Here is a 23,508-nt window from a genome sequence, read left to right as displayed (position 1 = left end):
ACCCTATTGCAAAATTGTGGTATTTGCAGATCTAGAACTGTTCATGTGTATGGAGTAACAGTCATCAGCAGGTGAATCGGCGTTCACATCACCCAAGCCCCTGAGATACGATCCACCAAAGAAAGCTGTGGCGTTCATACTAATTTAGATTCCCGTCCTGTTCGTTCCCATTACGCGGCTTTGAATGATAAAACGAGGTCCATGTTAACTGGCTGCCTCTTAAACACCCCTGAGCCTATGACAGGGAGTTCCATGCTGCTGAATGACAACCAGTGACCTGTCATGTAAGCTGGTTCTCCTTAGGGCCCTTCATGATATGTTCGTCGCTGGAGACTTCTCGATTGGTCAATTGTAGCAGAGTCATCACATCAGCATCGATATAGCAGTTATAAATGCCGCTTTACATGAATCATTCAAGTGGCTGTGCTAAAATGATCGCCAGCGCCGTCTGTTGCGTAATCGAACCCAAAACCTTGTCCGATTTGAACGAGATCAATCTTGATCAGTCTTCCCTGAAACATTTCACTATTCATGCAGGCTGGACAATCTTCATATAATTTTGAAGCCGGTTTGTGATCGACACTTCTTATCTGCCTATGAAAGGTATGCGCCTAATACACTGTGGGGGTCCCTTAAGCAGCTACAGGATCTCCTTGATCGCGAACCTCCTTCGGGGATAGTAACGGAAGGGCCGGCAATGAGAGGTTTAGGTGACGAGGCACCCGTATTATTCATATTCAGCTGCCCATGAATTTGTGATAATAGTGGTGAAGGGCTAAGCCCTCCTAGGTGTAATGAATCTTCAACTCCGACTATACCAGGGTTCGGGTATCTACGATTAAAAGATAGGAACGAACATCCCCTCACAGCCACTCAAGTTCATTATACTGTCCATCCAGGGGATAGATGTAAATCTTTGCAAACTTGGGTATACCACCTGCCGAGTTGCTGTTATACTTTAGCACCCAAGGCCTTCGTCGTATAGTGTGACAGTCGCATCACAAGGTGTGTAGTATGGCTGTGGTTTTACGCGGATTAGAACCAAGCCACGGTCCAGGTTGCTGGCAGTTTGGGCCATCTTTCCTGCCATGAAGCCAGGATATCAGGTACTCGCTCATCAAAGGAGGCTCTGCTTGAGGCAGAACCATTGTCAAAGGACGAAGCACCAACAGCGTCACGCTCTTCACGAGCAGCCGCGTTGAGAGAGTTCGCAAGATCCAAGATACCCTGCCCACCAATGGCGGCCTCTTCGTGGTTATCCTTAATCTCGACATTGATGACATGGACAGGTCGGTTGAGCGGCGACCCCCTGTTAAGGAGATCATCGACAACAGCATCCCAGCATCGCTCTTCACAGGTGATGACAACATCGACTAGACCACCTTCAGTACCCTCGCTGCCACGGTCCTTAGCATGTTGCAGGCGAGGTACACCAACTTGCCAGTCTTGCCAGCGTTCTGGGCCCCATTTGACGCCACGGTTACGGTTTAACATGTTAAGGATGCCGTTGTTCCTATACAGCCGAGCATCCTTGGATTCAAGCTCCTTGAACATACTGTCATAAGAAGTTTTGTTAAAGTGATACACATTAGGTTGGGTAACGGTAGGCCCAGGCAGGCGGACCAGAGAACCGGTGCCGAAGGAAATGACAGGATAGTCAGCCTGCGATAGCCGTAGATGAGCTTCCATGGAGCTTCAGGATGAACATTAGCACAACGCTGTCAGAAATGAGACACGCATCTACGAACCGATTGTTGTTACTAGCACAGACAGTGCAAAACTTGAGTTTGTATCCGGTGTTGCTTTCAGATGAGCCATTCTGGCTCTGGGCCGAAGAGCCACGGTTGGCAACCTCCATATTTCCGAGTTCCTAGCCGGGCGAGAAAACGAGGTTGTTGGTTGGCGGAAAGGCGCGTGGCATGCTTTGCAGAGACAGGGCGATAGACTGTGCGGCACTGCGTTAGTGCATTGCATTCAAGAAGACGCAAGTTACAAGAGAAGTGCAGGGTCATCATCAGATAAAAAAGCGTATAAAGTGTCTTTTCAGCAAAGAAATTCAGACAGCTCCAATATGTTAAACTCATCATGAAAGAAAAGGAAATCGCGTGTTTTCCTACTTACCCAGCTTTTTTAAGTCTCAAGTTAGCACACCGATAGCCACTTCATGTCATCGTTGTCCCGTTCCTTTGGTACGCGACGCAGTCTGGTGATGTTTATTGAAAGAAGAGGTTGAGTTTTGAATTGCTGTGAAGTTGGGAAAGTTAAGCCAGGGCGAGCTAGCTTCTGGCTAAAGTCCGGTAGAGCCTAATGAGTCAGCAAACTACCTCTTCCATTCGGCTTTCATTGACCTCTGATGCCAACCTGTGCAAATGAGCCAATGACCCCGTCTTAGAACACTATGTAGTTCTGATTTTCAGGTACTAAGATCATTAGGCTGTTTAAGCATCAAGTCAAATTGCACAATATTCCTCTTGTGCGTGTTAGCAACAAAGGATATCATAGCTGCGGTCACTTATCGGCCAATAGAAGGTCACGTGTCGCTCGGATGGGAGTAGTACTATGGATGCAACAACAACTGCTTTGCCCTTGCTATGGTGTTAATGAGGGGTGGAGGGGGTTAGGCTTGGTGTACTCTGTAATAAACAGTTGATATTGATTCCTTGTGATTCTTGAAGCCACCAACAGGGAAATCTCCACCAGCGAATTTCATCTGCAAAGGCTATTGGCTTTTAAACGCCCGCATAACCTGAAACAAACGACGCTCTGGTGTAGCCAATCAACGAAGGCACCAAATTTAGCCCAGAATAGAAACCTCACGGTCACCGAAGGCACTGGCTGGTCCTTTCTGTTCACGTATGTACTCAGTATAAGAGAGCTGGGTCCTGGAAGAAGAAAGAAGAAAACTGGGGGATATTAAGTTATTGAATTTAACTCTAACTGTGAAATTGTGTCAAATAGACTATGTTGACATTCTGAGCCTCATGCCTGGTTAGTATGGTAACACCAGGTGGTTGCTATCCTGCATCTCTCTTTCACCTGTGATAACCCTGCAGACTCAATTACACTACACCAACTTGGCACCAGATGCAGAATTGGTTCCGTACTGAACGGGTTTGTGGGCGGGACTCAGAAGTCATCAAAACCTCAGCCACTGGGAGGAGATCACGGCTCGTGACCCAAGTAAAGAACCTGGGGCGAGATCATCGAAGCATCGTGAATATTAATGTAAAAAAAAAAATTTAAAAAAACTTACATACGTGTGTATACCTAGCAAGAGGATCACTACATGGCATGATGACCCTGTTCGGGTTTGCCCTGCTGCCAGCTCGCTACGTAACCAGCATCGATCTAGATGCCCCTGCCATACAACCTTCGGGGGTCTAGTTTCATGATCCTGCACGCCATGATGATAGTAATTTCCAGAAAGGCCTGAATAAACAGAGAGAATTATTTCATTGCGACAGCAACAATGCAATAACCGGAGATTACATCCATGGCAGCCCGGTCTGATCCATCTGCCAGCTGAGTTTAGTTTCCTGTGTCCATCCATACCCAGAAGAGATGAACAGGGTCACCTTTCCAGATTGAGGTTCCAACGGCCCGGGTGGGTATACAGGGAGATCCTCGCTCAGAGTTGTCGTATGTCTTGTTGGGTTTACCGTATTATGTGTGCGTGTGCGTATGCGCATGCGCATGCAAGACGACGACAGTCATCTTTTCGGGATGAACACGAGGGAGGGAGAGAAAGGATCAAGGCTTCAGAGGGGCTGAAGCAGGGTAGAGGGTTTGAAGACAAGTGTGAATGATTGTGTGGCGCCTTTGGTTGTTACAACCCGAATTTAATTAATCAGATGGGCCGGATGAGATGCGGCTCCTCCAGGGTTGGTATAGAGACAGGCACATGCTTTGTCCAAAAAGATACAGATAGGTATAGGTACTTACCTAAGGAAGTTGTTCATTTAAGACAATGACCAACTGACAGCTAAATAATAACCATAAAACCTCATAATGACCAGTAAAAGTAGAGTAGGGTATCAATGTACCGTCATCATGGAAACTTTACAATGACTTTCATCTTTGATCCTAAATTTAGGTCTAATAAATGCTGGAAATTTAGTCAAGCATACCCCTCATTTGGGAACTGCCCGACCGTTGGATGTCACATTGAGCCAACAGGAGGTCTCTTCCATTAACCCTGATATCTCTTCTCACTTGCATATTAACTCTTTACTAACATCATCCCACATCAGTCTCCTGCCTGCTAGCGCCCAGAGAGCAAGCGGCGATAACTGACAGAAACATTTCATTCATATTCGAGTCTCATTGGGCTCCTTCTCTCCGACTTACAGGCGCTGACTCGCTTGATCTAAGACCCCTGACCAGTCGGATTGGTGCGCAAGGCGCTTGCTTCAGTGGTGTGGTGCGCTATTGCGCCCAATTGTGCCCCACTACAGCCTCCAGCTCCCGGGCCCGGACGTGCCAACGGGCGACCTTACCGAGTACAGTACTGTTTCCCCCAGGTCACTTCCACTCTCGCGAGGATTGCTAAGGTGGGCAATCCATCGATTGATGGCCTTCCTCGCTCGCTTCTCTAACCCAACTTCACCTCACACTCATCACAATCCGTCTTGGGATCACATCCTACCCCAGTCCAGTCCAGTCCAGTTCCGTTCAGCCCAGGCCAGGCCCTCTTTGGTTTCTCGCCTCGCCTAGAGCGCAAGCGCAGGCATTTTTGATCAGACCCGACAGCTACTGTACAGCGTGGTGCCCTTGTTCCCGAGCACCGGCAGCAAGACCAGGGCATTGTTTTCTCTTCTGTTCTTGTTTCTGTTTCTGTCAAGTTGCTATTACTTCTGCTTCTGCTTCTCTACGCTCCTTCGCACTCCCACTCCACACTTGTAACCGACTCATCTCGTGCTTTGCCGCCTGACGACTGGTCGTCTGGCATCATCTGCATTAGGGCTTGGCTCAGCGTTGACTATTATACTTGGAACTCGACTGGAGCCCTTGCTGGCTCACGCCTTAGCGCTACGGCTGACTTGACGTCCGCCGCCTCGAGAGCTCAACTCGAACGAGACCAACTTGGAGCGTCGAGCATTACAAAACGCAAACCAAAAAAATCGCATCGAGCTCTCCAGTGCAGAGGTCGCTTTTGTTCGCCATATTTGCCGCTTCAATCTCGCTGCCGACACCTGGTTCTTCTAGCGCACCCCGTCTAACTGTCAGTCTTACTGCAGCCCCGCGAGACCTTCTCTGCTGCACGCTCATCCTTCGGCGTTTGCGCGGCCGCGTGCGCCAGATCGCACGACTGTCGCTAGGCTTTTTCCTGAAAGGCATGTCGACAACGGCAGTTATGTCTACGACTTCTTCTCCAGTGACCTCTCCTTCAGCAGCCGTATCCTCTTCTCCGAACCCTAATCACCCCGCGCTGCCACCTCTAATCACCTCTCCGCCTTCGCGCCGAAGCATACAATCGCGACCAATGTCCCACGTTTCCAGAAGCCGACTCTCTCAATATTCGACGGGCTCTCTGCCTACGAGATCCCGTCCGACCTCACATATGTTTCCGATGTTCCCCTCGACTCTCTCATATACCCAAGTGCGGGACTTTGCGTACCCTGCTACTCATCCTCTGCACTACGGGCCGCCGCCAGAACCTTCGGGGCCGCCTTCCGGTATGACAACACCCGCAAGCGAGCATCGTAGGTTATCAGATCCCCCAGTATCGTGGGAAACACGTATGCCTTGGGAATCGTGGGGTACAGATGGATTCAACCGTGGCCATGATTTGGCCCCCATTCAATTCGACGGTGGGCCCCCATATAGCGAAGACGAGGATCTACAAAGCCCTGTTGTAGCTACACGCCACCGCAAGCACAAATCAACCTCGGCAGCGACAACCCTGAGGGGGAGGACAGGTCGCGATCTTGATATGCATTCTTCGAACTATGATCGTGAGCGGGGTTATTATATGGGAACTAGCGGAGACGGTAGCGAGACATATTATGTCAATAACGGCGGCGAGGCCAACGGCCCCGGTGGAGATTTTGTTACATATCCTCCAGAGCAGGCAAGACACAGTCGGGCATATCACATTGCCCAGCAACCCCGGGCTGCCGAGGGCGGTGAGTACTATCAGCCCGAGTCTGACAGTTCCCCATCGTCTCCAGGCTACAATGACGAGGACCAGTCTCGCTATTCACGAGATTACCAGTTTACTATTACATCGCCGGACGAGGAGTTCCACGGCAAAGCCGTCGCCCTGTTCGATTTCGAGCGGGAAAACGAGAACGAATTGCCTCTAGTTGAGGGCCAGATTATCTGGGTGTCGTACCGGCACGGGCAAGGCTGGCTGGTGGCTGAGGACCCGAAGACGCAGGAAAGCGGCCTGGTGCCCGAGGAGTATGTCCGACTACTTCGCGATATCGAGGGAGGAATGAACAGCTTGACTGGTCACCTTGTGGAGGGAACTGGCTCCCCTGATGTGGGCACACCTACTCAAGCGGAGCATAGCGGTCAATATGGCCATACTCCATCTTCCAGCAATGCGACTAACGGGTACCATCAGCCAATCGTGTCGATGTTCTCGACCTCGAGCAAAGACCTTGACCCGTATCCCACTGAGCAACTAGGCCTCCACTCCGGACAACCGCCTCCCCAAGTTATTCACTATCACGGGCAACGTGGAGGTAGCCAAGCAAACACACCGACGATTGCTCAGCCTCAAGATACTGGTATTTTGAGGAGGGAGAGCCACGACGGTGGAACAAAGAGGGACTCGAATGTTACGCCAGTACAGACGAAGCCACCAATGGAGTTGGTTGAGCCAGGGGGCTGTGAGGAAGCGAGGGGAGAGGAAAGGTGATATGGTGATTGAATAATAACGAATTGCATGCCATGCTTGAAGAGACGTTCACGATTTGATGTATTCTTCTAATGGAGCGGGCGAATATACCAATAATACCACAGCAAACTCGGACCGCCGCCAGCAGGTGACTTGAGATTATGTATAAATATGCCATGTTGGCATGATGGGAGACGGCAATGTTCTCAGTCTTGTTTAAGGGCAAAAGCTATCTAGATTGGCTGTATGGAGTTATGACGGAGGACAGAGATCAATGAATAGGTACGGAGGGTTGTTGAGCTAGGTAATGAGAAAAAGGAGTTTGAAGGGAGGGGTCTACCTAGAGATTCAGAGAAGATGAAGTCCTGTTGGACGGGGTCAGTGCTATATTGCCGTAGTAAAAGGCCGATGTTTCGGTAATCTATATATGAACTCGTTAAGATACCTTAGTATATCCTAATGCACCTATCATAAGATAACCGAGTTCCCCTTGTTAATCTAGACCTTCCTTTTAAGAGCCTGTATCGTATTGCCGAAGCTAAAAAAGCTGGAAAACGGAGATAAGTTGATTAGAGATTGCTTATTGTCAAGTTGCTTGTACTACACCCCCCGAGATAAGCCATCACCCCATCACTATTAGAGCAAAACCTAGCGCTCGACTATATCCAAGCTCGCTGCATCACATCATACGACAAGCGAGCGAAGCTATCTACAGCCAGCTTCCAGTAGTTGACGTGCTTTGTCCGGGATGTCACGTGACTCATAACGTCATCGCTCGTTCCGTCGCGATTTCGGAATACCTGGATACGCCCACTTCTCTACCTAGCTCTTCAGACGATACCAGCAACAACCTCTCATTCTCTATTTTTGGCCAATTGACCTTCAATTGACCTCATAAGCAAGTCAAGATGTTCGCCCGATCTGCATTCCGCGCTGCTCAGCCTTTGAGGGTACGTTTTCTTCGTCCCGCGCACTTGCGCCCCTCCATCATGGTCTCTGTTTCGGATTATCAATCAGAACTATATCATTCTCAATTGCTCGTCGCGAAGCTCAACTAACTTACTCTTTAGTCTGTTCGTCGATATGCCACCGAGGCTGGAGGTGCTGGAGGATCCAATGCTCTCCTCTACGCCGCTGGAGCTGCTGCCTTCGGAGGTGCTGGTTACTGGTACTTCAGCAAGGGCGGAGCTCCCTCTGCTGCGGCGGATGTGAAGCAGGCCGTTGGTGTTGAGCCCAAGAAGGCCTTCACCGGTGGCGACCAGGGTTTCGTTTCCCTCAAGCTTTCAGATGTTGAGCTTGTCAACCACAACACCAAGCGTCTACGCTTTGAGCTTCCTGAGCCCGATCAAGTCTCTGGTCTGCACGTTGCCAGCGCCATTCTTACAAAGTACAAGGGTCCCAACGACGAGAAGGCTACTCTCCGACCCTACACTCCTATCAGTGATGAGAGTATGTGTAACCGAATGAGACCTCCGTAGCACAGCTGACTGACGATTGCAGGCGAGAAGGGTTTCATCGACTTGCTCGTTAAGAAGTACCCCGACGGTCCTATGAGCACACATCTTCACAACCTTGTTCCCGGCCAACGCCTCGACATCAAGGGTCCTCTGCCTAAGTACCCCTGGGAGGAGAACAAGCACGAGCACATTGCCCTCATTGCCGGTGGTACTGGCATCACCCCGATGTATCAGCTCGCTCGCGCTATTTTCAACAACCCCAACGACAAGACCAAGGTCACACTTGTCTTTGGCAACGTCTCCGAGCAGGACATTCTTCTGAAGAAGGAATTTGAACACCTCGAGAACACATTTCCCCAGCGTTTCCGTGCTTTTTATGTCCTCGACAACCCTCCCAAGGAGTGGGTCGGCAACAGCGGCTACATCTCCAAGGAGCTCCTCAAGACTGTTCTCCCTGAGCCCAAGAACGAGAACATCAAGCTGTTTGTCTGCGGCCCTCCCGGCCTCATGAACGCCATCTCCGGAAACAAGGTCAGCCCCAAGAACCAGGGTGAGCTGACCGGTGCCCTTAAGGAGCTTGGCTACAAGGAGGACCAAGTGTACAAGTTCTAAGCGAATGATGCGCATGTAATGATAGAATTGAATGATGGCGACAAAGCATAAAGAGAACAGTGTAAGATCTGCTATAGAAGCGATATAGACGACGGGATGCCGTCTAGAATTGACAAAGTCAACCTACATTTCGATTTTGAGCATGTGTTGTGATGGCGCTTAAAGCTAAGGGAAAGGTACTTGGCATGCGATTTATGCCCAAGCCTCAGCAATCCTATCATAGACTTAGGGTTGGTATCATGAGGCTTGTGGTAGAGGGACGTTGTGAGCCTATTCATTCTTGTGTTCTCATCAATCATTTTTTGTAACGATTGGTGACCCAGGGGCTCCTTAAGCAGAGGACAATCCAATCTATTGCCTGCGGCTCTAGAACGATCCTTTCATGATCTACAGCTAGAGAGCTTTATTTGCTCTTTAGCTGGCCATGATATTCTTCCTGTAACCGACTTCAAAAGATACCATGGTTTATTTATCTAGCATCTAGTAAATTATCGAATCCGTCTTCCACACCTTCCTTCCGATCACAGCTGCATTATATAACAATTCTCTAAAGAAGCCTACAGCCACCCGAGCCAAATAATGCATGTTGGACGGAAATTTTAGGTATAGTTGATGTAGTTAACTACCTAAGCTAGTAAGTAAGACAATTATAACAAGCTGGATATCTACTATATTTAAGGTAAATCTTAAGAGACTTAGAAGACTTTAGAAGACTTTAGAAGACTTTAGGAGACTTTAGGATATCTTAGGATCTATATCTATACTACTAGAAACTTAGCATGAAAAGCTCTAGAAATTTCAGATTGTGAGCCACTCTCTTCCCTCATCACCACCACCACCACCACCAATAAAGAACTATTTCACATTACTTTACACCACAACAACGCATTACAGAAGCTAAGAAACTGCTTAAACCGACTATAGTAAGTACAAGCTATATCGCGCTCTATTTTTCTTATTCTTTTATTGAGTTTTGTGGTCATGCGATACATCTCCATATTCTTTATCTGGAGTCCCCCCAGAGATCTTCAAACTCCCCTCTCCACTCTTAACCCCCAGGCTATTTACCTTACCTCTACCCAATAACCTTACTGACTTCGCAATAGCTGCCAGCCACCATGGCGCCAAAAAAGCAAGCATGTACTTAGACTCAAGGATCTCGAATACAACATCGACAAGACCAAAGACAAAGACGTCGCGAAGGCTAACGCCAAACTTGCCCTTGAGCACTAAGCCGAAGACCTGCTTTGAAGTTTCTCAAAACGGAGGAATGGGTAACAAGTGAGAAGACGCCAAGCCAGTATAGATTATACAAAATCCTGACGCTGACAGGCTGTCATCCTAGGCGAGGCAAGCATTTGCCTAGCTTCACCAAATGGTCTTCTTGCTGCGACTCTTGATTGGTTTCTTCTTGAAGCTATCTTCAGTATCAAAAATGGGGGTTTTTTACTGAAAAGGGAGGGCTTCTTCGATCGTCATAGAAGGAATATTTTCATGGCTATCCTCCGGGGGCCTGCAGCTGGCTTGCCGTCGGCGACCCTTCAGCGACCATGCTGGGGCCCCCCTGAAGCGGAGGGCAACCTATTCCATCACCTGCGGCTCCGGAAGGACCTTCTCATTAGCTGCTAACCTCGCTGTAACTCGGTCATTCGGTTGGTTAGTCAGTCAGTCAGTCAGTCAGCCAGCCAGCCAGCCGATCGGTACTTCAACCTCTGCCTCTTGCCCTGATCTGTGAATAGCTTCACTTTAAGGGAAGGCCCCCTAGGTCTCTGACGGGCCAATGGCCAGTCTGGTCGACTAAATCTAACCAACAACCGAACTGCTGATTCGTTGGCAAACTTTAGATACCACACGTTAAAGAGGCAAAGCCAAAAGGGACCCCCAAAAGGGACCCTTCTTACTACCTAGGTACGTTCTCAAGTCATTCTTCAGTTGCGGCTTTGCTTAATAAAGGAAATCCTGAAGGACACCGGACGTTCACAGCCGCAGCTTCACTTTGGCATGTGGGTAGTTGTTTCGGCCATCTGGCCTAACAAGCCTGTTGTCGTTAAGCTTGCATCTGTTATGTCTAAGCACTGGGGAGTCGAATTCCCTGGGACGGCGCCATGGTTACCACCTGGTCTGTCCGACGAGACCATTGAAAACAAATGGAACTGTCGTGTTCCTAAGCCTACTGAAGCAAAGGAAGACAACAAGAGCAAGAAGGGAAAACAGTGAAAGAACGTCGACGAGTCTGATGATGAAAGCAACGAAAAGTCTGGTAATGAAGAGGACAGAGAGCCTGAAGACAAAGAGGTCAAAGGATCTGACAACAGCAATACTGGTGAGAAACGGAAAAAAAAAAAAAAAACGAAACGCAGATCTTTTAGATGAGGCCCAAGAGATCGAAAGGCTTTCTACACCGAAAAAACAAAAAAACAGACAGCAAGGCCATACATATCGACCTCGACGACGAAAATGAACCTGATTTCGACAGACTGAACGATATGGAACTGAAGGCACTACTCCTCACAACAAACCAAAGACTAAACCAGGCAAGAGAAAGGGCAAACGCCGAATCCGAAACCAACAGCAAATTGATTAGACGGAACCAACACTTGGAGTCTGATATTCAACAGAATGCTGAGTCCAATAACAATAAGCTCAAGAAACTGTATTCAGAAAACAGAGAGCTTCAAGTCATCAAGTCAAAGCAGTTTCAACTTATTGAAAATTTCAAAAACAGGATCCAGAAGCAGGATGATGATTTATCCAACACCGAGGCTAAGTACAATAAGTTTGATGACATCAAGCTTAAATACGACAACAAGGTGGTGGAACTCCTGGACGCTATTTCTAAACGGATAGACGCTGAAACCCAACTCAGCGTTGCCCAGCCAAAACAGGAGGACACCGAGATTGAACTTAGAGAAACCAAGTCTCAGCTAGAAGACATCTCGACTAGACTTCAGGGCACCAAGGTCCAATGCAGTGCCAATTCAAACCATGAGGACGTTGAGGCCAAACTCAAAAACACTGTTTCCCAGCTCGATGTTGCCAAGTCAAAACAGAAGGATGCTGAGGCTATGCTCAAAGTCACTGTGTCCCAGCTCACCCAGGCCCACGATAGCGAACGGATTCTTCGACGACAGATCATGACCTTAGAAGACACGGTCAGGGGCTGGCAACTAGCATCAACACAGGCCGCGCAGGCCGATACAGGTATTCTCGCCCTATCACTTCATGGATTAACCACACAATTGGCAGATAGATTCGACCGGGTAGAAAACGCCATGGTAGAACTCGCAAAGAAAGGGTAGGACGGGCTTGACACTATGACAAAGCAGCTGTCCAAGAAGGACAACTGATTGATTGCAGGTTTAAGGGTAATGCATGGGATTCTGATTTTGTTTTCGGGCTTGCCAGGGGTATAAGGCAACAGACACAGCACGAAACTGTTCACGGGATTCTGATGTTTTTGGGGGTTTGCTTTCGGGTTTAAAAGGCGTATAAGGCAGGAAAACAGACATAGCACATAACGGCGGTAAACAGGTACTCTAAAAATGTATGACACTTTGCTAAATTCTGCCGTATAAATGACGTAGCACGAAGACTTGCTAATCAGTTTCACATTTGAGCATAAATAGCTATAGATCCTAGTTCGGATCCAGGACCAAGCAGCCTAATCCGAAAGGCTGTCAATGGCATTGTTAATGGAGCGTCCAATAATGGCTGACCACTTGAGACCGTTGATGTAGTCCTTGGCGTCGATGCTCTCAACCCAACCAGGGAAAACAGCTAAATAATCGTCAGCATTTGAGCTATGTCCAATTCGTTTAGAGACTCACCTCCAGAATAACCGGTCCAGATACCGGGCGCAAACACAACATGCTTAAACCAGTCTCGACCATCCAAGCCTCCTTCGTAGAGGAAGCTCCTTTCGAGCAACTTATATCTCCTGTTGACCCTGGCGATGGTATAGCCGAGCCGAATCTTTTCAACAAGGTTCCACCACGGGATGCCTTGCTCAAGCTGATGTTTGGCGATTTCAGCTTCAGCGTCGAGCTCGCTAGCCTTCAGGTGGAAGTGTTCAAGGAGGTCACGAATATCCTTGAGGCTCGTCTTGAAATCGTCCTCGTTACCAATCGGCTTGCCTGATGAGACAGCACCACGGATATTGAAGATATCCTGCTCAGTAAGAGCGTCCTTGGTAGGCTCCAACTTAGCCTCGACCTGGTCAAGATAGCCCCCCAATGCATCAGCGTACTCGGTAGCACTGAATGGAATAATCACGGTCCCAGCAAGTTTGGCAATGGTCAGACCAAGGATCTGAGCCATAGTCCTGTGGTACTTAAATCCAACGTCACCGTACTCCTTCATCCAGTAGAAGCTGTCATAGTTGCTGTGGTAGTGATACACAGCACTGTTACCTCTCTCCTTGAAACCAAAGTCAATACAGGGAATACCAGCATGATCTTGGAACGCGGTGAAATCACTGCCACTGCCCATGGTAGCGATCCTGCCCGACCAGAGGTCATTGACTGTCTGACCAGGGATAGTCTGATTGGGCGAAGGGACAGCGCTTGTGACGTCGCGGACGATCTGATTGAGGAGAGGAGCTGCAGAAGCAGTAAACTCGGGACCGCCGACGCCGACGTCGACATTGACGTAGGCGATATTTGCTTCTGTGAGCCATGGGAGATATTCCTCAACCCATTCGGTACTGCCGATGAGTGAGTATTCCTCACCATCCCAGCTCGCGAAGACAATGGTTCGGAGAGGCTTCCAGCCAGCCTCGACGGCCTTTCCAACTCCTCGAATGACCTCGTTGATGACTGCAGAGCCACTGTTAGGATCGCCAGCCCCGCCAGCAATCCAGGCGTCTCGGTGGTTTCCAACAACGATAACTTCATTGGGAATAGTACCATTGACGACGCCGATAACGTCCCACAGAGGGGTAGTGACATATTTCTGTTCGTTGTAAAGATTGATAACAACATCATCCGGAGTGGGACCGATATTGTATTTGATGCCCTTGTACTTGAGGCCGAGATTCCTGTTCCAGTACTTGTTAAAGTGGGTGGATTTTGGACCGTGACCATTGAGGGCTTTGAGAATCGGGAGGGCATCACGGTATGATATAGGAATGGAGGGGATAGAAGGGGTTGCATCATCGACTGGTGCTCGGGGAACACCAGGCTTGGAAGGATATCCAGGGGTAGATCTAGAAGGTCAGTCAAGTCTTTTCTTTCAGGATTATGGGGACATACGGATCGCCAGGGCGAATGCTCAGAAACTCTACGCTTCCGCGCTGAACAGAACTGGGGTTACGTGCAGGCCCTTCAGGGTAAGGCTTGTACCCCTTCTCCTCGGTCCTTTCTCCATCATCACCAGGGTCACTGTAGATCAGAATGCCAACGAAACCGAGTTCTTGTGCACGTTTGACTTTGAGGCCTCGAAAGATTCCTCCATACCGAGCAATAGCAATCTTGCCCTTGATATCAATTTTGGCATCAACAAGATCTTGATAGTCTTGATAAGTACCATAATTGACGTAGACGAAGGAAGCAGTGACATTTCCACTCGCCGAGTAGCCGTGAAAGATGGGCACGCGGTTTTCGAGGGACGTTGTGGGATCTTGGTCAATAACATCTTCCTCGAGAGAGGCCTTGAAAGTGGTATCCCAGTCTTTTCCGTTCTTCGATTTCTTCAGAATCGAAACGCTAGAATCGACGGGGTAGTTGAGGTAGGCGTCATAAGCCACGATCTCAGACTTGACACCGAAATTTTCCCATCGATCCCTGGTCCATTCGGCCTGGAGAAGATGAGCTCAATAACTGAAGCTGGCAAGCTATTATGAGTCCTTACCTGTGAGTAGTTGGCGCCGGCCAGATGGGGACCGGATGTATAGTAACGGCTCCATTCCTCAGCCTTCTTGGGGTCCGGCGTATCTAAGAGGATACGCTCGAGTTCCTCATAGCTTAGACGGCTCTTGCCGGGTAACCAAGAGCCAGGGTGGCCATGATGATGACGAGGCCCAATGAAAAAGGTTTGTAACACGAATAAGCCAAAACCGCCGAAGAGAATCACGGAGCAAATCAGAGTGAAGAATCGACGCCAGGTCTGGTGAGGATACCTCCTCCGGGGAGGGCCCACCCGAACGGTTTGGATGAGAGGCGTGTTCTCGTCTGGCATCTTCTCCTGCTCCTGATGGGAGGAATTACTGAGTATTGTGGTTTAGTATAAGCCTCAAGCCTCGATGGTGGATTTAATCCAGGTTGGATGACGATGTCCGGAAAGTGGAGGGAGATAATGGTGAAGGTCCTGTAGGTGTTGAACTCACATCCGACTCATGATGAAGGCGTCTTGGCAGCTCCAGGGGCCTTTTAGATTTATTTACTCATGTGATGGGAACCTGAATAATGATGTTGGTCGAGGTTGTTACGTGAAAGGAACCCGGGTTGCAACAGGAAGTTGTACTCCGTAATGTGATGTGATAGGCGATGTTGATGACGAAACAGACTCTGAAAGGTGATTGGCCAATGCTATCATGCAGTGGCGCCGCCACCCCCAGCCTCGGCTGAAGATGATGAAATGGTACTGCGTACTCCGTATTTAGCATCCATTCAGAGTTGAAGGAAGAATGAATAAAGAACTTTCTCTATTTAGGATAATAATATTAGAATATCTTTAGGTACTCGAGCCCTAAACTTTGGATGACATTTACTGTGTTAGTCCTAAGATTTAGAGTCGTTTTATTTATAAATTATCTACGAAGTATCTTTATCTTACAGCTGTAGCTGTCTCTTTTTTGCCTCTGGTACTCTAAGTTGTTCAAGCGGAACTCGATAAGATATGCAATAGAAGGACATGGAACTGGCCTACCAAATGAATGAACCTCGTTTCTGTGTCACAAGTAAACAAAGCTCACAGAAATCCTTCAAAGATTGATCCGCAGGCAAAGCCAAGTGCTCGGCACGGCAATAGAGCGGAGACGAAGCGGGGAATATCTGGAGGCTTGCAGGACGGGATGACTGAAGCACTTTATTAGGGCGCTTCCGGCGCCGCTTTCGGGGGGCGGCAGAAGACAAGCGACAAGATTGATGATGGTTGGCCCCGGACCGATCGAGGTAATCAAGTAACAATGGTTGCAACCCAGACAAGCCGAGTTTGCCTTACCCAAGCTACCAAGCTAGCCAAGCAGCCAAGGTCAAATGATTCTCGCCTACAGAGTAAGACTTTCACTGCACCGACCTCATATTGCCGGACTGTCTGTCCATAACTACTGGCACAAGTCGTCCTGTGCGTCATAATATCTCACCCGTGTCTCACAGAAAGAATCTTCCCTGTCCCTCGGAAAACAAGATGGTAGCAAAGCCCCGGGCGAATATGCACTGCAAAGTGCTCCTGTGACCCCATCATTTACCACTGACCAGGCATTCACATCTACGGGCTTTAAATCTGCGGGCCATTTTGGAAAAGTTGGGCCCAATTTCTTCCAATTATCAGGCTCCTGACCGCAAAATTGCCCCAAAACACCCCTGCTCGGGTTCGTCCTCTGGAGGTTGGAGCAGTGGATCGGAACCCTTTGCTGCACTATACCACCCTGCCGTGCCGACCAAACCAATTCTGGCCTCAATGGTCCATAATTATCTCTTTTGGTGGCTTGCTTGGCTTGACCTGACTTCTTCTACTACTTTGTGACTGTGACTGTGAACCAAAACTTCTTCTTGTTTTCCTCCCTTGTTGTTTGGTGCAAGAGTTGAGATATTGATGAGTTGATCGTGTGAATCGTATATCCAGATTAATCACCCCTCGTGTCGCCGTCTCGTTGTACATGATACTCGGTGGTCTTTGTTAGAAACAAGAAAATTTATTACTTCCAACCTCTCCTCTCCACTATTACTCTTTGCGCAATCGTTCCTCCCGATGACGACCAAGAAGGACGGTCCAAAGCTGCCCAAGCAGCAGCTGGCAATTCTGGGTAAGTTTTAGTATTTTATCATTTCATGGATACCTGTAAAGCCCTTGGAATACCCTTGCTGTCTTTTCACTTGACCTGCTTGGTATCAAGATGAAATATACGACCATGGTTCACGGTCCGAACACCATGAGCCTCAACCCAACACCGAGTCATTCTCGTTCCCCATTATTCCCGTGCAAAGGTGTTCTCCCATTTATATAATTTGATAGAGCGTTTCTCATCAACAACAGAGGCACTATATATAACATGGAAATACACATAACCCATAGAGACATCATGGTCCAGTCCAGGTATCCCGCTCCATCCGATCTCCGCTGACCTATCAATAGCCATGGCCAGAATTGCCGAACCCATGGCCTACAGCTCAGTCTTCCCATATCTGCCCAGCATGGTCAGCAGCTTTGGTGTTCCTACCAACAAGGTTGGAAGTTGGGTAGGAATCACATCTGGTGTCTTCTCTATAGCACAAAGCACCACTGCAGTGGCTTGGGGGAAGGCTTCCGATATTTATGGTCGAAAACCGATAATCATCTTTGGCCTTATGAGTTCAATGATCTGCTTCATAATATGGGGCATGTCAACGAATTTACCTATGGCCATCATTGTCCGAGCCATCATGGGAGGTGGAAACGGAAATGGTGTGTAAGGCGAGAGCTACACAGAACTCCTCACTAATATCCTCTAGTTGGAATCATCAGAACAGTGGTTGCTGAGCTGGTGCCTGAGAGGGAACTTCAACCAAGAGCATTCTCCATCATGCCTATCGTGTGGAGTTTGGGTTCCATCATCGGACCCAGTTTCGGGGGTCTCTTGGCTGAACCTGCAGAACAATACCCCCAAATCTTTGGCCATATCGAGTTCTTTAAGCGGTTTCCCTTTGCGCTACCGAATCTGATTCTCATGGTTTTCTTTCTATTCTCAGCTACCATTGCAGCCCTGTTTCTCCATGTAAGTCTGTGTTAAGGTTGACTGCGCATCATCACTAACAAATCTAGGAAACACTCCCTAGCAAGCGAGGACACCGGGATTGGGGTCTCCTGGTAGGCGAGCGTATCACTCGCTCTTTCAAGACCACTCGTCCAGCCCCCTCTACCCGTCGAGCTTCGTTTGTAGATGGCGAAGCTACTTCACCGCTTCTTCCTAACAAGACAGCACCAAAGAAGAGGACACACGAAGCTTCAGAGCATGCAAAGAAGGAACGCGTCCTTACCCGTGCAACAGCCATGAACCTTCTGATTTACACACTTCTCGCATTCCATTCCGTGGCTTACGATCAGATCCTCAGTGTCTTCCTCAGACACCCAGTTGAAAAGCATACTCCTGAGAATACCTCATTTCCCTTCTACTTCTCAGGGGGATTTGGCATGAAGCACAGTGAGGTCGGCACAATATACACCATCTATGGCATCGTATGTTGTGCTGTTCAGTTCCTGATCTACCCTTCAATTGTTGCCCGCTTCGGTGTTTTGCGTTGCTTTAGAGTCTGCTGTAAGTTGAAAGTCATCATTATCGAATTGCTGGGTTCTAATATCTTCCAGGTCTTCTCATGCCACTTGCTTACTTCCTCACCCCTTACTGTGTTCTATTCCCGACACACAAGGGCCGCATGACCGCTCTCATGGGTGTTATGTTCATCAAGGCTGCTGGAATCATTATCGCATTTCCATCTGTCACTATCCTTCTGACAAACTCCTGCACTTCTCTCCGTGTGCTTGGCACGCTCAACGGTTATGCCACAACCTTCAGTGGTCTAGGTCGTGCACTTGGTCCAGCTTCGACAGGCGCTCTTTTCACCTGGGGCGCTGATCATGGTTACGTTGTAACTGCATGGTTCTTCCTCATGCTCATTGCTATCCTAGGTACTATCCCGGCTTATCTTGTTGAAGAAGGAGAGGGCCCTTCCGCTTCCGCTTCGAGCTCAGCAGAGAATAGTGACACAGAAAACGACCAGGCTTCGTCTTCGTCAAGTACGATATTGTTGCCTGAAGATTCCGCGATTGAGTCTGAGGAGGAAGAGGAAGAGGAGCTGCCTTTAACCAAGACTAAGTCAAGGTCTGTAGAGCAAAGCTACGGAACTATGAGCGGACGAAAGTGAGGTATTGAGGTTATCATATACAGCCTTCGGTAACTTATTTTCAAGATCACCATCAGCCTTTTACAAGGCCATCAGGCTCTTGGCATTTCCTAGAGACTGCACTTATAATATACAATCGGGTATTCAGAGCATCCTTCAACATCCTTAGGGTAGGTATGTCTAGGGTATAGGGGGGGTATTCCCCCCCTCAAGTTTGCATCTCAGCCTCGAATGATACATCTAAGCATCTCAGAAGTCTAATATAATTTAAATATTTATTTATTAATCCCTCAGGCGGCAAAGCCATTAAGGTAACATCATCAAAGTTAGTTGCCTCAATTGCATCCTGAACTTAACTGCATGTAAGCCTGTTGGGGAGTCTTATTTGCTTTTCAGCTGGCCCGCGTCTAATGACGGAAGCAGTTGATAATAAAAGCGCTGAATTTTTCTTGTATTGCTACCAAATTGTAGTTCATACAAATCTTTCATGATGCCACCTTTTCAATCTTCGCTACCATGATGTATTGATGTCCCATCCTGCACAAAGAAAATCCCAGCCTTTGGTATAATGGTAGTTTGGTACTTTTCCCACACAATCGAAAAAGAAGCCTCGCAGCGCCTATATCACTACTCGACGTTATATGATGTTCCCTTGCCCTGCCCGTGATGATGCTTCCGTTATCAACGCCCATGTAATGCCCACTGCCGCGCTGTAAAAAAGGGGGAATCATATTGTAAAAGACCAAGCAAGCCCATAAGATAATCTTGAGATTAAAAAGAAATAAGCAACCTCCCGTGGTAAGTTTTGATGTAAATGCTTGTAATGTGTGAAGAATGGATAGTCATGATCGCTATGACATATAATATCAGCATTGCGGTCATCTGAGCCGCATACCTGATCAGCTAAACGAACAATACGTGGGCGACCTTCGAGGGTCACTTCCACGCTTAGTAAACGTATGGTGAGATTCCTCTCCGGACATCGGGAGCTCTGTACCCCTCTCGCCCATGTCGGTCCCAATCATGAAGATTGGGATGCGGTTGTGGATGAAGTTCGGTTAGGTAGTGAGCATCCCGCTCTCCATCCTCCCATCTCTCACTGCGCCATGGTACCTTGTGGTGCTCGTCTGCACTTCGACTGCGCACCTGGTGTTGATCATGCACACAGGAGGGATGCTCGCGAAAATGTTCCAGATCAGCGTCCATCTCACTGAGTCGCAGGTAGCTGTGTCCAACCCAGCGGTCGATCGTATCTGCAATCTGGCGGAAACCCTCGGTATGACCACCCTCGTGGCGGGCTTTGAGACCACATACCACAAAGAGATAGCTGTGGATCATCTCATGTAAGAATGTCGAGATGAGAAGCCGCCGGTTGTACTTTGTATCCTGGAGGATAGGCGATGAAAGTACAATAAGTGTCTCGTAGCCTCCATCACGGGAACGTCGTACGGCTGTGGTGCCAACAATGTGCGCCTGATACTGCGCGCTTGCAGGGTGACTCCAGTCCCATGCGACACGACCAGCAAGACGGTTGCAGAAGAAGAGTTCGTTTGCAGCGGAGAAGATGCTGCGCAATGCGTCGTTGTCCAAGGGGAATTCTGCTGCACGAGACTTTGGGTTGATGAGCGCTCTCAGAATACGGCCGTGGCGTGAGTCGGTGGTGCGATGCCTTCGACGACTGGAACCAAAGTTGGCAACGTGATCACGGACTAGACGAGCGGCGGCGAGGTCACTCAACAATCCTGGGTCGTTTTCATCAGCGGCAGGTGATAGACTGGCGAGTGATGGCTGAGTGGTATCGGAGGAGATAGAGAGACCCGATGCTGTGCGTTCCATAGCGCATGCATCGGCGACGGGAGCGGGTGCCGGAGCGAGTGCCGGAGCTGGACCGGAAGGGCCGAATACAGGTCCCGGCCGGGATTCGGGAGCTGGACCGAAGGCGGCATCGATAGAGGGGAAGTCGGGTCCTTCTGGAGTTGGTGAACGTTCGCGAATGACGAGAAATGAGAGGTTCTTGACGGGAGCTGAGTCAGGTCGATGGATCAATGGAGGGTAGTTTTCAATGGCTTCGTTATATAAGAATTCGTCCTCATGATCAAAAGGGTGATTGTGCGGATATGCTTTGTTGATAATGTGAACTCCAGAATGGAATGCCGGTAGTGGTTGTGGATAATAAGGCGATGCATGATCTGACGAAGCATAGCCACTTGGTGCGGCTGCAGCTACAGCTACAGAGATGGGTGCATTGTCGTAGGGGTCGTAGGGGTCGTAGGGAAGCTCATCGGCGAACCTGGTTCTTTTGGGATCAAAAGTGAAGCCATCGCCGCCTTCGGAGACGCTCACTCGCCTTTTACCACCCACATAGTAGGGACCCCGGCCAGTAGCAGCAGCGGTAGCGGCAACAGTAGCGGTAACACCAAGCGGACGACCCCCGTCAACCACCCAAAAGGCCATGGGACATGCTCATCGACCTGAGCCGGGGGGTGGGTGGTTTTGTTGGGAATTGATAAGCGTAGAGAGAGAGGATCACATAGGGGGTTGCAGTATGTGATTCTCCGAGAAGCTTGGACAATTTGGAGATGATTTTTGCTGGTGAAAGAAGAGAGTTTTGAGTTGAGGGATCGATGTCGGTGAGTCCGATGGACGGTCTTGGGGTGGCGGATTTGATGAGACGAGATGGAGACGACGCGTGAGCAGTCCAGTTGCAGCGCTGTCACAGTCGCAATAGCACCCCGAGGAGCCCAGTTAACGAGGAGACGGACGGACTGGGGGCGGTCGGGTAGGAATTGGATCCGAAGAATGGAGAAGAGATAAGAAAGAGAGAAAAGATAAAACAAACCAGAAACAGAAGAGACGATAATAATGATGATAATAATAATAATAATAAAGTCTATGTTGAGAAATGCATTCAAGGATCGAGAAACTCGATGGTCTCAGACCTAGAGCTTGACCGTAAGTTCTCTTTGGTAACCTCCCGGTCTGATACAAGACAGTTACAGTTACAGCAGAGTACGGATACAGCACAACACAACACAACACAGCAACCTCAGCTCAGCTGCTGCAATCGCGGGACGAGCCAGGACCAAATATGATGATGGAATGGACCCCATCCACTAACTTATCTCGTTTTCAGGGCGATCGATTAGTTGGTTTTAGTCCCGTCGCTGTTAAATACCGGTCGCCAACTGACAGGGCCTAGCAGTACAGGGGGGGGGGGGCACACACCCCTGTCGGCCTCATCACAGCCCAGAGTCAGTGTCTTTTGCGCTGGGGAATCCTTGTCTCTGGTGGTTTGTGAGGCGCTGAAGGACATTCAAATTGGTTCGAGATCGGATGTGGTGGGAGGCGGCATGGATGACAATGACACGACAACTGTGAGATGGACCGTTCAGTGGATTTAAGAGGCGCCTCACTTGAACTACTGGATGATTACAGAATACCACTTGAGCCTCCATGAGATTTATTGACATTACCAAGTTGATTACAGCCATCAATTACTTGCGGTTAGACTGAGGAACCCTGCCTCGTTACTTGAGATTGCTTCCATCCTCCGTTCCGTCGCCAACCCTCAACTGGCATGGCGTCTTCTACACCTTGGCTGCGTCTGTGTTTTATTTCTATTTCTATATAGCGGTGTAATTGTACACATTCGCCGATATTTCTTGTTTCTCTACACTACAGTCCACTGTGTCACGATAGTTTCTCGCACCAAGTACAGCAGTCCCTTTCCCATCAGTCGGACGAGATGCGCCCGTTTTTTCTATAAAAAGGAAAACCCGGCCGAAACAGTCGGACTGACTTTGATCTTCAGGGATTTACCCATTGAGTTTCCGAATCCAGGACAGCACCACATCAGCCACTGTCGATTACTCGAGGCCTCTTCTCCAATGATCGCTGGCTCTTGGCATGATAGACAACGGCACATGAGCTTAAGAATCAAGACCAAGACCTGGCTGGAGCTTCATCGTCTAGCTTGGGAGCAGGCTTCCTCACAGCAAGGCGAGCTAAAACGCCAGGCACTGACTGACTGACTGATTGACTGACTGTCAAGCTGACAACGCACCACGGTTATCTCCACTACCAAGTCCACTTCCCGTCAAGGGTTGACAAGCACCGCGTGTCCGAGGCCGGGATACCCTTTTGGATCTGGCTGCAATCATGCGCGTATGAGCAATTGGCTATAGCAGAGATCCATCTGTGCTTCACAGGGCTTACTGCCTACCCCTATTGGCGATTACTGCCTACCCCTATTGGCGATTCTCACTGAGGCTCATACGTGGTTTCTTTAATGTCGAGAGCCCAATACAGCATTGAGGCCTTCTAACTTATCCCGATAAGCAACAGAATCTGCCGTCTTGACCTGTCCGTAAGCGCTCACTCTGCCGAGACCCTCATTGGCCAGGGGTTGTATATCCCTGCCCGCGATTGGTTGCCCTGGTTTTCTTGAACTTCACGTCAATCGATGCTTTTCCTTTCCCTGGCATTTCTGGAAGTCTATTCGTTCCATGTTTTGCAAATAGAAGAACTGGTAATTAATGAGACACCCGGGTTCTCTTCA

The 23,508-nt window shown here is 48.9% G+C and overlaps 7 protein-coding genes across 7 annotated transcripts; 4 read left to right on the top strand and 3 right to left on the bottom strand.

The window, feature by feature from the left end:
* Window positions 1–1,035: 1,035 nt before the first annotated feature.
* Window positions 1,036–1,858, bottom strand: FPRO_01393 (uncharacterized protein; the record flags this gene model as incomplete). Its single annotated transcript, XM_031231972.1, has 2 exons — window positions 1,036–1,693; window positions 1,749–1,858. The coding sequence occupies 2 exons, from the start codon at window positions 1,856–1,858 to the stop codon at window positions 1,036–1,038; spliced, it is 768 nt and encodes a 255-aa protein (XP_031075080.1).
* Window positions 1,859–5,353: 3,495 nt separating this feature from the next.
* FPRO_01394 (uncharacterized protein) lies at window positions 5,354–6,865 on the top strand (the record flags this gene model as incomplete). The annotated part of the gene is made up of 1 exon (XM_031231961.1): window positions 5,354–6,865. The coding sequence occupies one exon, from the start codon at window positions 5,354–5,356 to the stop codon at window positions 6,863–6,865; it is 1,512 nt and encodes a 503-aa protein (XP_031075079.1).
* An 887-nt stretch (window positions 6,866–7,752) lies between these two features.
* On the top strand, window positions 7,753–8,913 carry FPRO_01395 (putative cytochrome-b5 reductase, mitochondrial outer membrane form; the record flags this gene model as incomplete). Its single annotated transcript, XM_031231950.1, has 3 exons — window positions 7,753–7,794; window positions 7,915–8,293; window positions 8,345–8,913. The coding sequence occupies 3 exons, from the start codon at window positions 7,753–7,755 to the stop codon at window positions 8,911–8,913; spliced, it is 990 nt and encodes a 329-aa protein (XP_031075078.1).
* Window positions 8,914–10,977: 2,064 nt separating this feature from the next.
* FPRO_01396 (uncharacterized protein) lies at window positions 10,978–12,212 on the top strand (the record flags this gene model as incomplete). The annotated part of the gene is made up of 3 exons (XM_031231939.1): window positions 10,978–11,126; window positions 11,160–11,236; window positions 11,335–12,212. The coding sequence occupies 3 exons, from the start codon at window positions 10,978–10,980 to the stop codon at window positions 12,210–12,212; spliced, it is 1,104 nt and encodes a 367-aa protein (XP_031075077.1).
* Window positions 12,213–12,574: 362 nt separating this feature from the next.
* On the bottom strand, window positions 12,575–15,087 carry FPRO_01397 (uncharacterized protein; the record flags this gene model as incomplete). The annotated part of the gene is made up of 4 exons (XM_031231928.1): window positions 12,575–12,690; window positions 12,741–14,116; window positions 14,163–14,707; window positions 14,761–15,087. The coding sequence occupies 4 exons, from the start codon at window positions 15,085–15,087 to the stop codon at window positions 12,575–12,577; spliced, it is 2,364 nt and encodes a 787-aa protein (XP_031075076.1).
* A 1,734-nt stretch (window positions 15,088–16,821) lies between these two features.
* FPRO_01398 (uncharacterized protein) lies at window positions 16,822–18,971 on the top strand (the record flags this gene model as incomplete). The annotated part of the gene is made up of 5 exons (XM_031231916.1): window positions 16,822–16,876; window positions 17,206–17,514; window positions 17,562–17,824; window positions 17,872–18,364; window positions 18,415–18,971. The coding sequence occupies 5 exons, from the start codon at window positions 16,822–16,824 to the stop codon at window positions 18,969–18,971; spliced, it is 1,677 nt and encodes a 558-aa protein (XP_031075075.1).
* Window positions 18,972–19,898: 927 nt separating this feature from the next.
* Window positions 19,899–21,404, bottom strand: FPRO_01399 (uncharacterized protein; the record flags this gene model as incomplete). Its single annotated transcript, XM_031231905.1, has 1 exon — window positions 19,899–21,404. The coding sequence occupies one exon, from the start codon at window positions 21,402–21,404 to the stop codon at window positions 19,899–19,901; it is 1,506 nt and encodes a 501-aa protein (XP_031075074.1).
* Between the last annotated feature and the right edge of the window lie 2,104 nt (window positions 21,405–23,508).

This window comes from Fusarium proliferatum (genome assembly GCF_900067095.1).
Source record: "Fusarium proliferatum ET1 genome assembly, contig: FPRO_scaffold001, whole genome shotgun sequence".
Lineage (NCBI taxonomy): Eukaryota > Fungi > Ascomycota > Sordariomycetes > Hypocreales > Nectriaceae > Fusarium > Fusarium proliferatum.
This window is presented reverse-complemented; position numbering and strand designations above follow the sequence as displayed.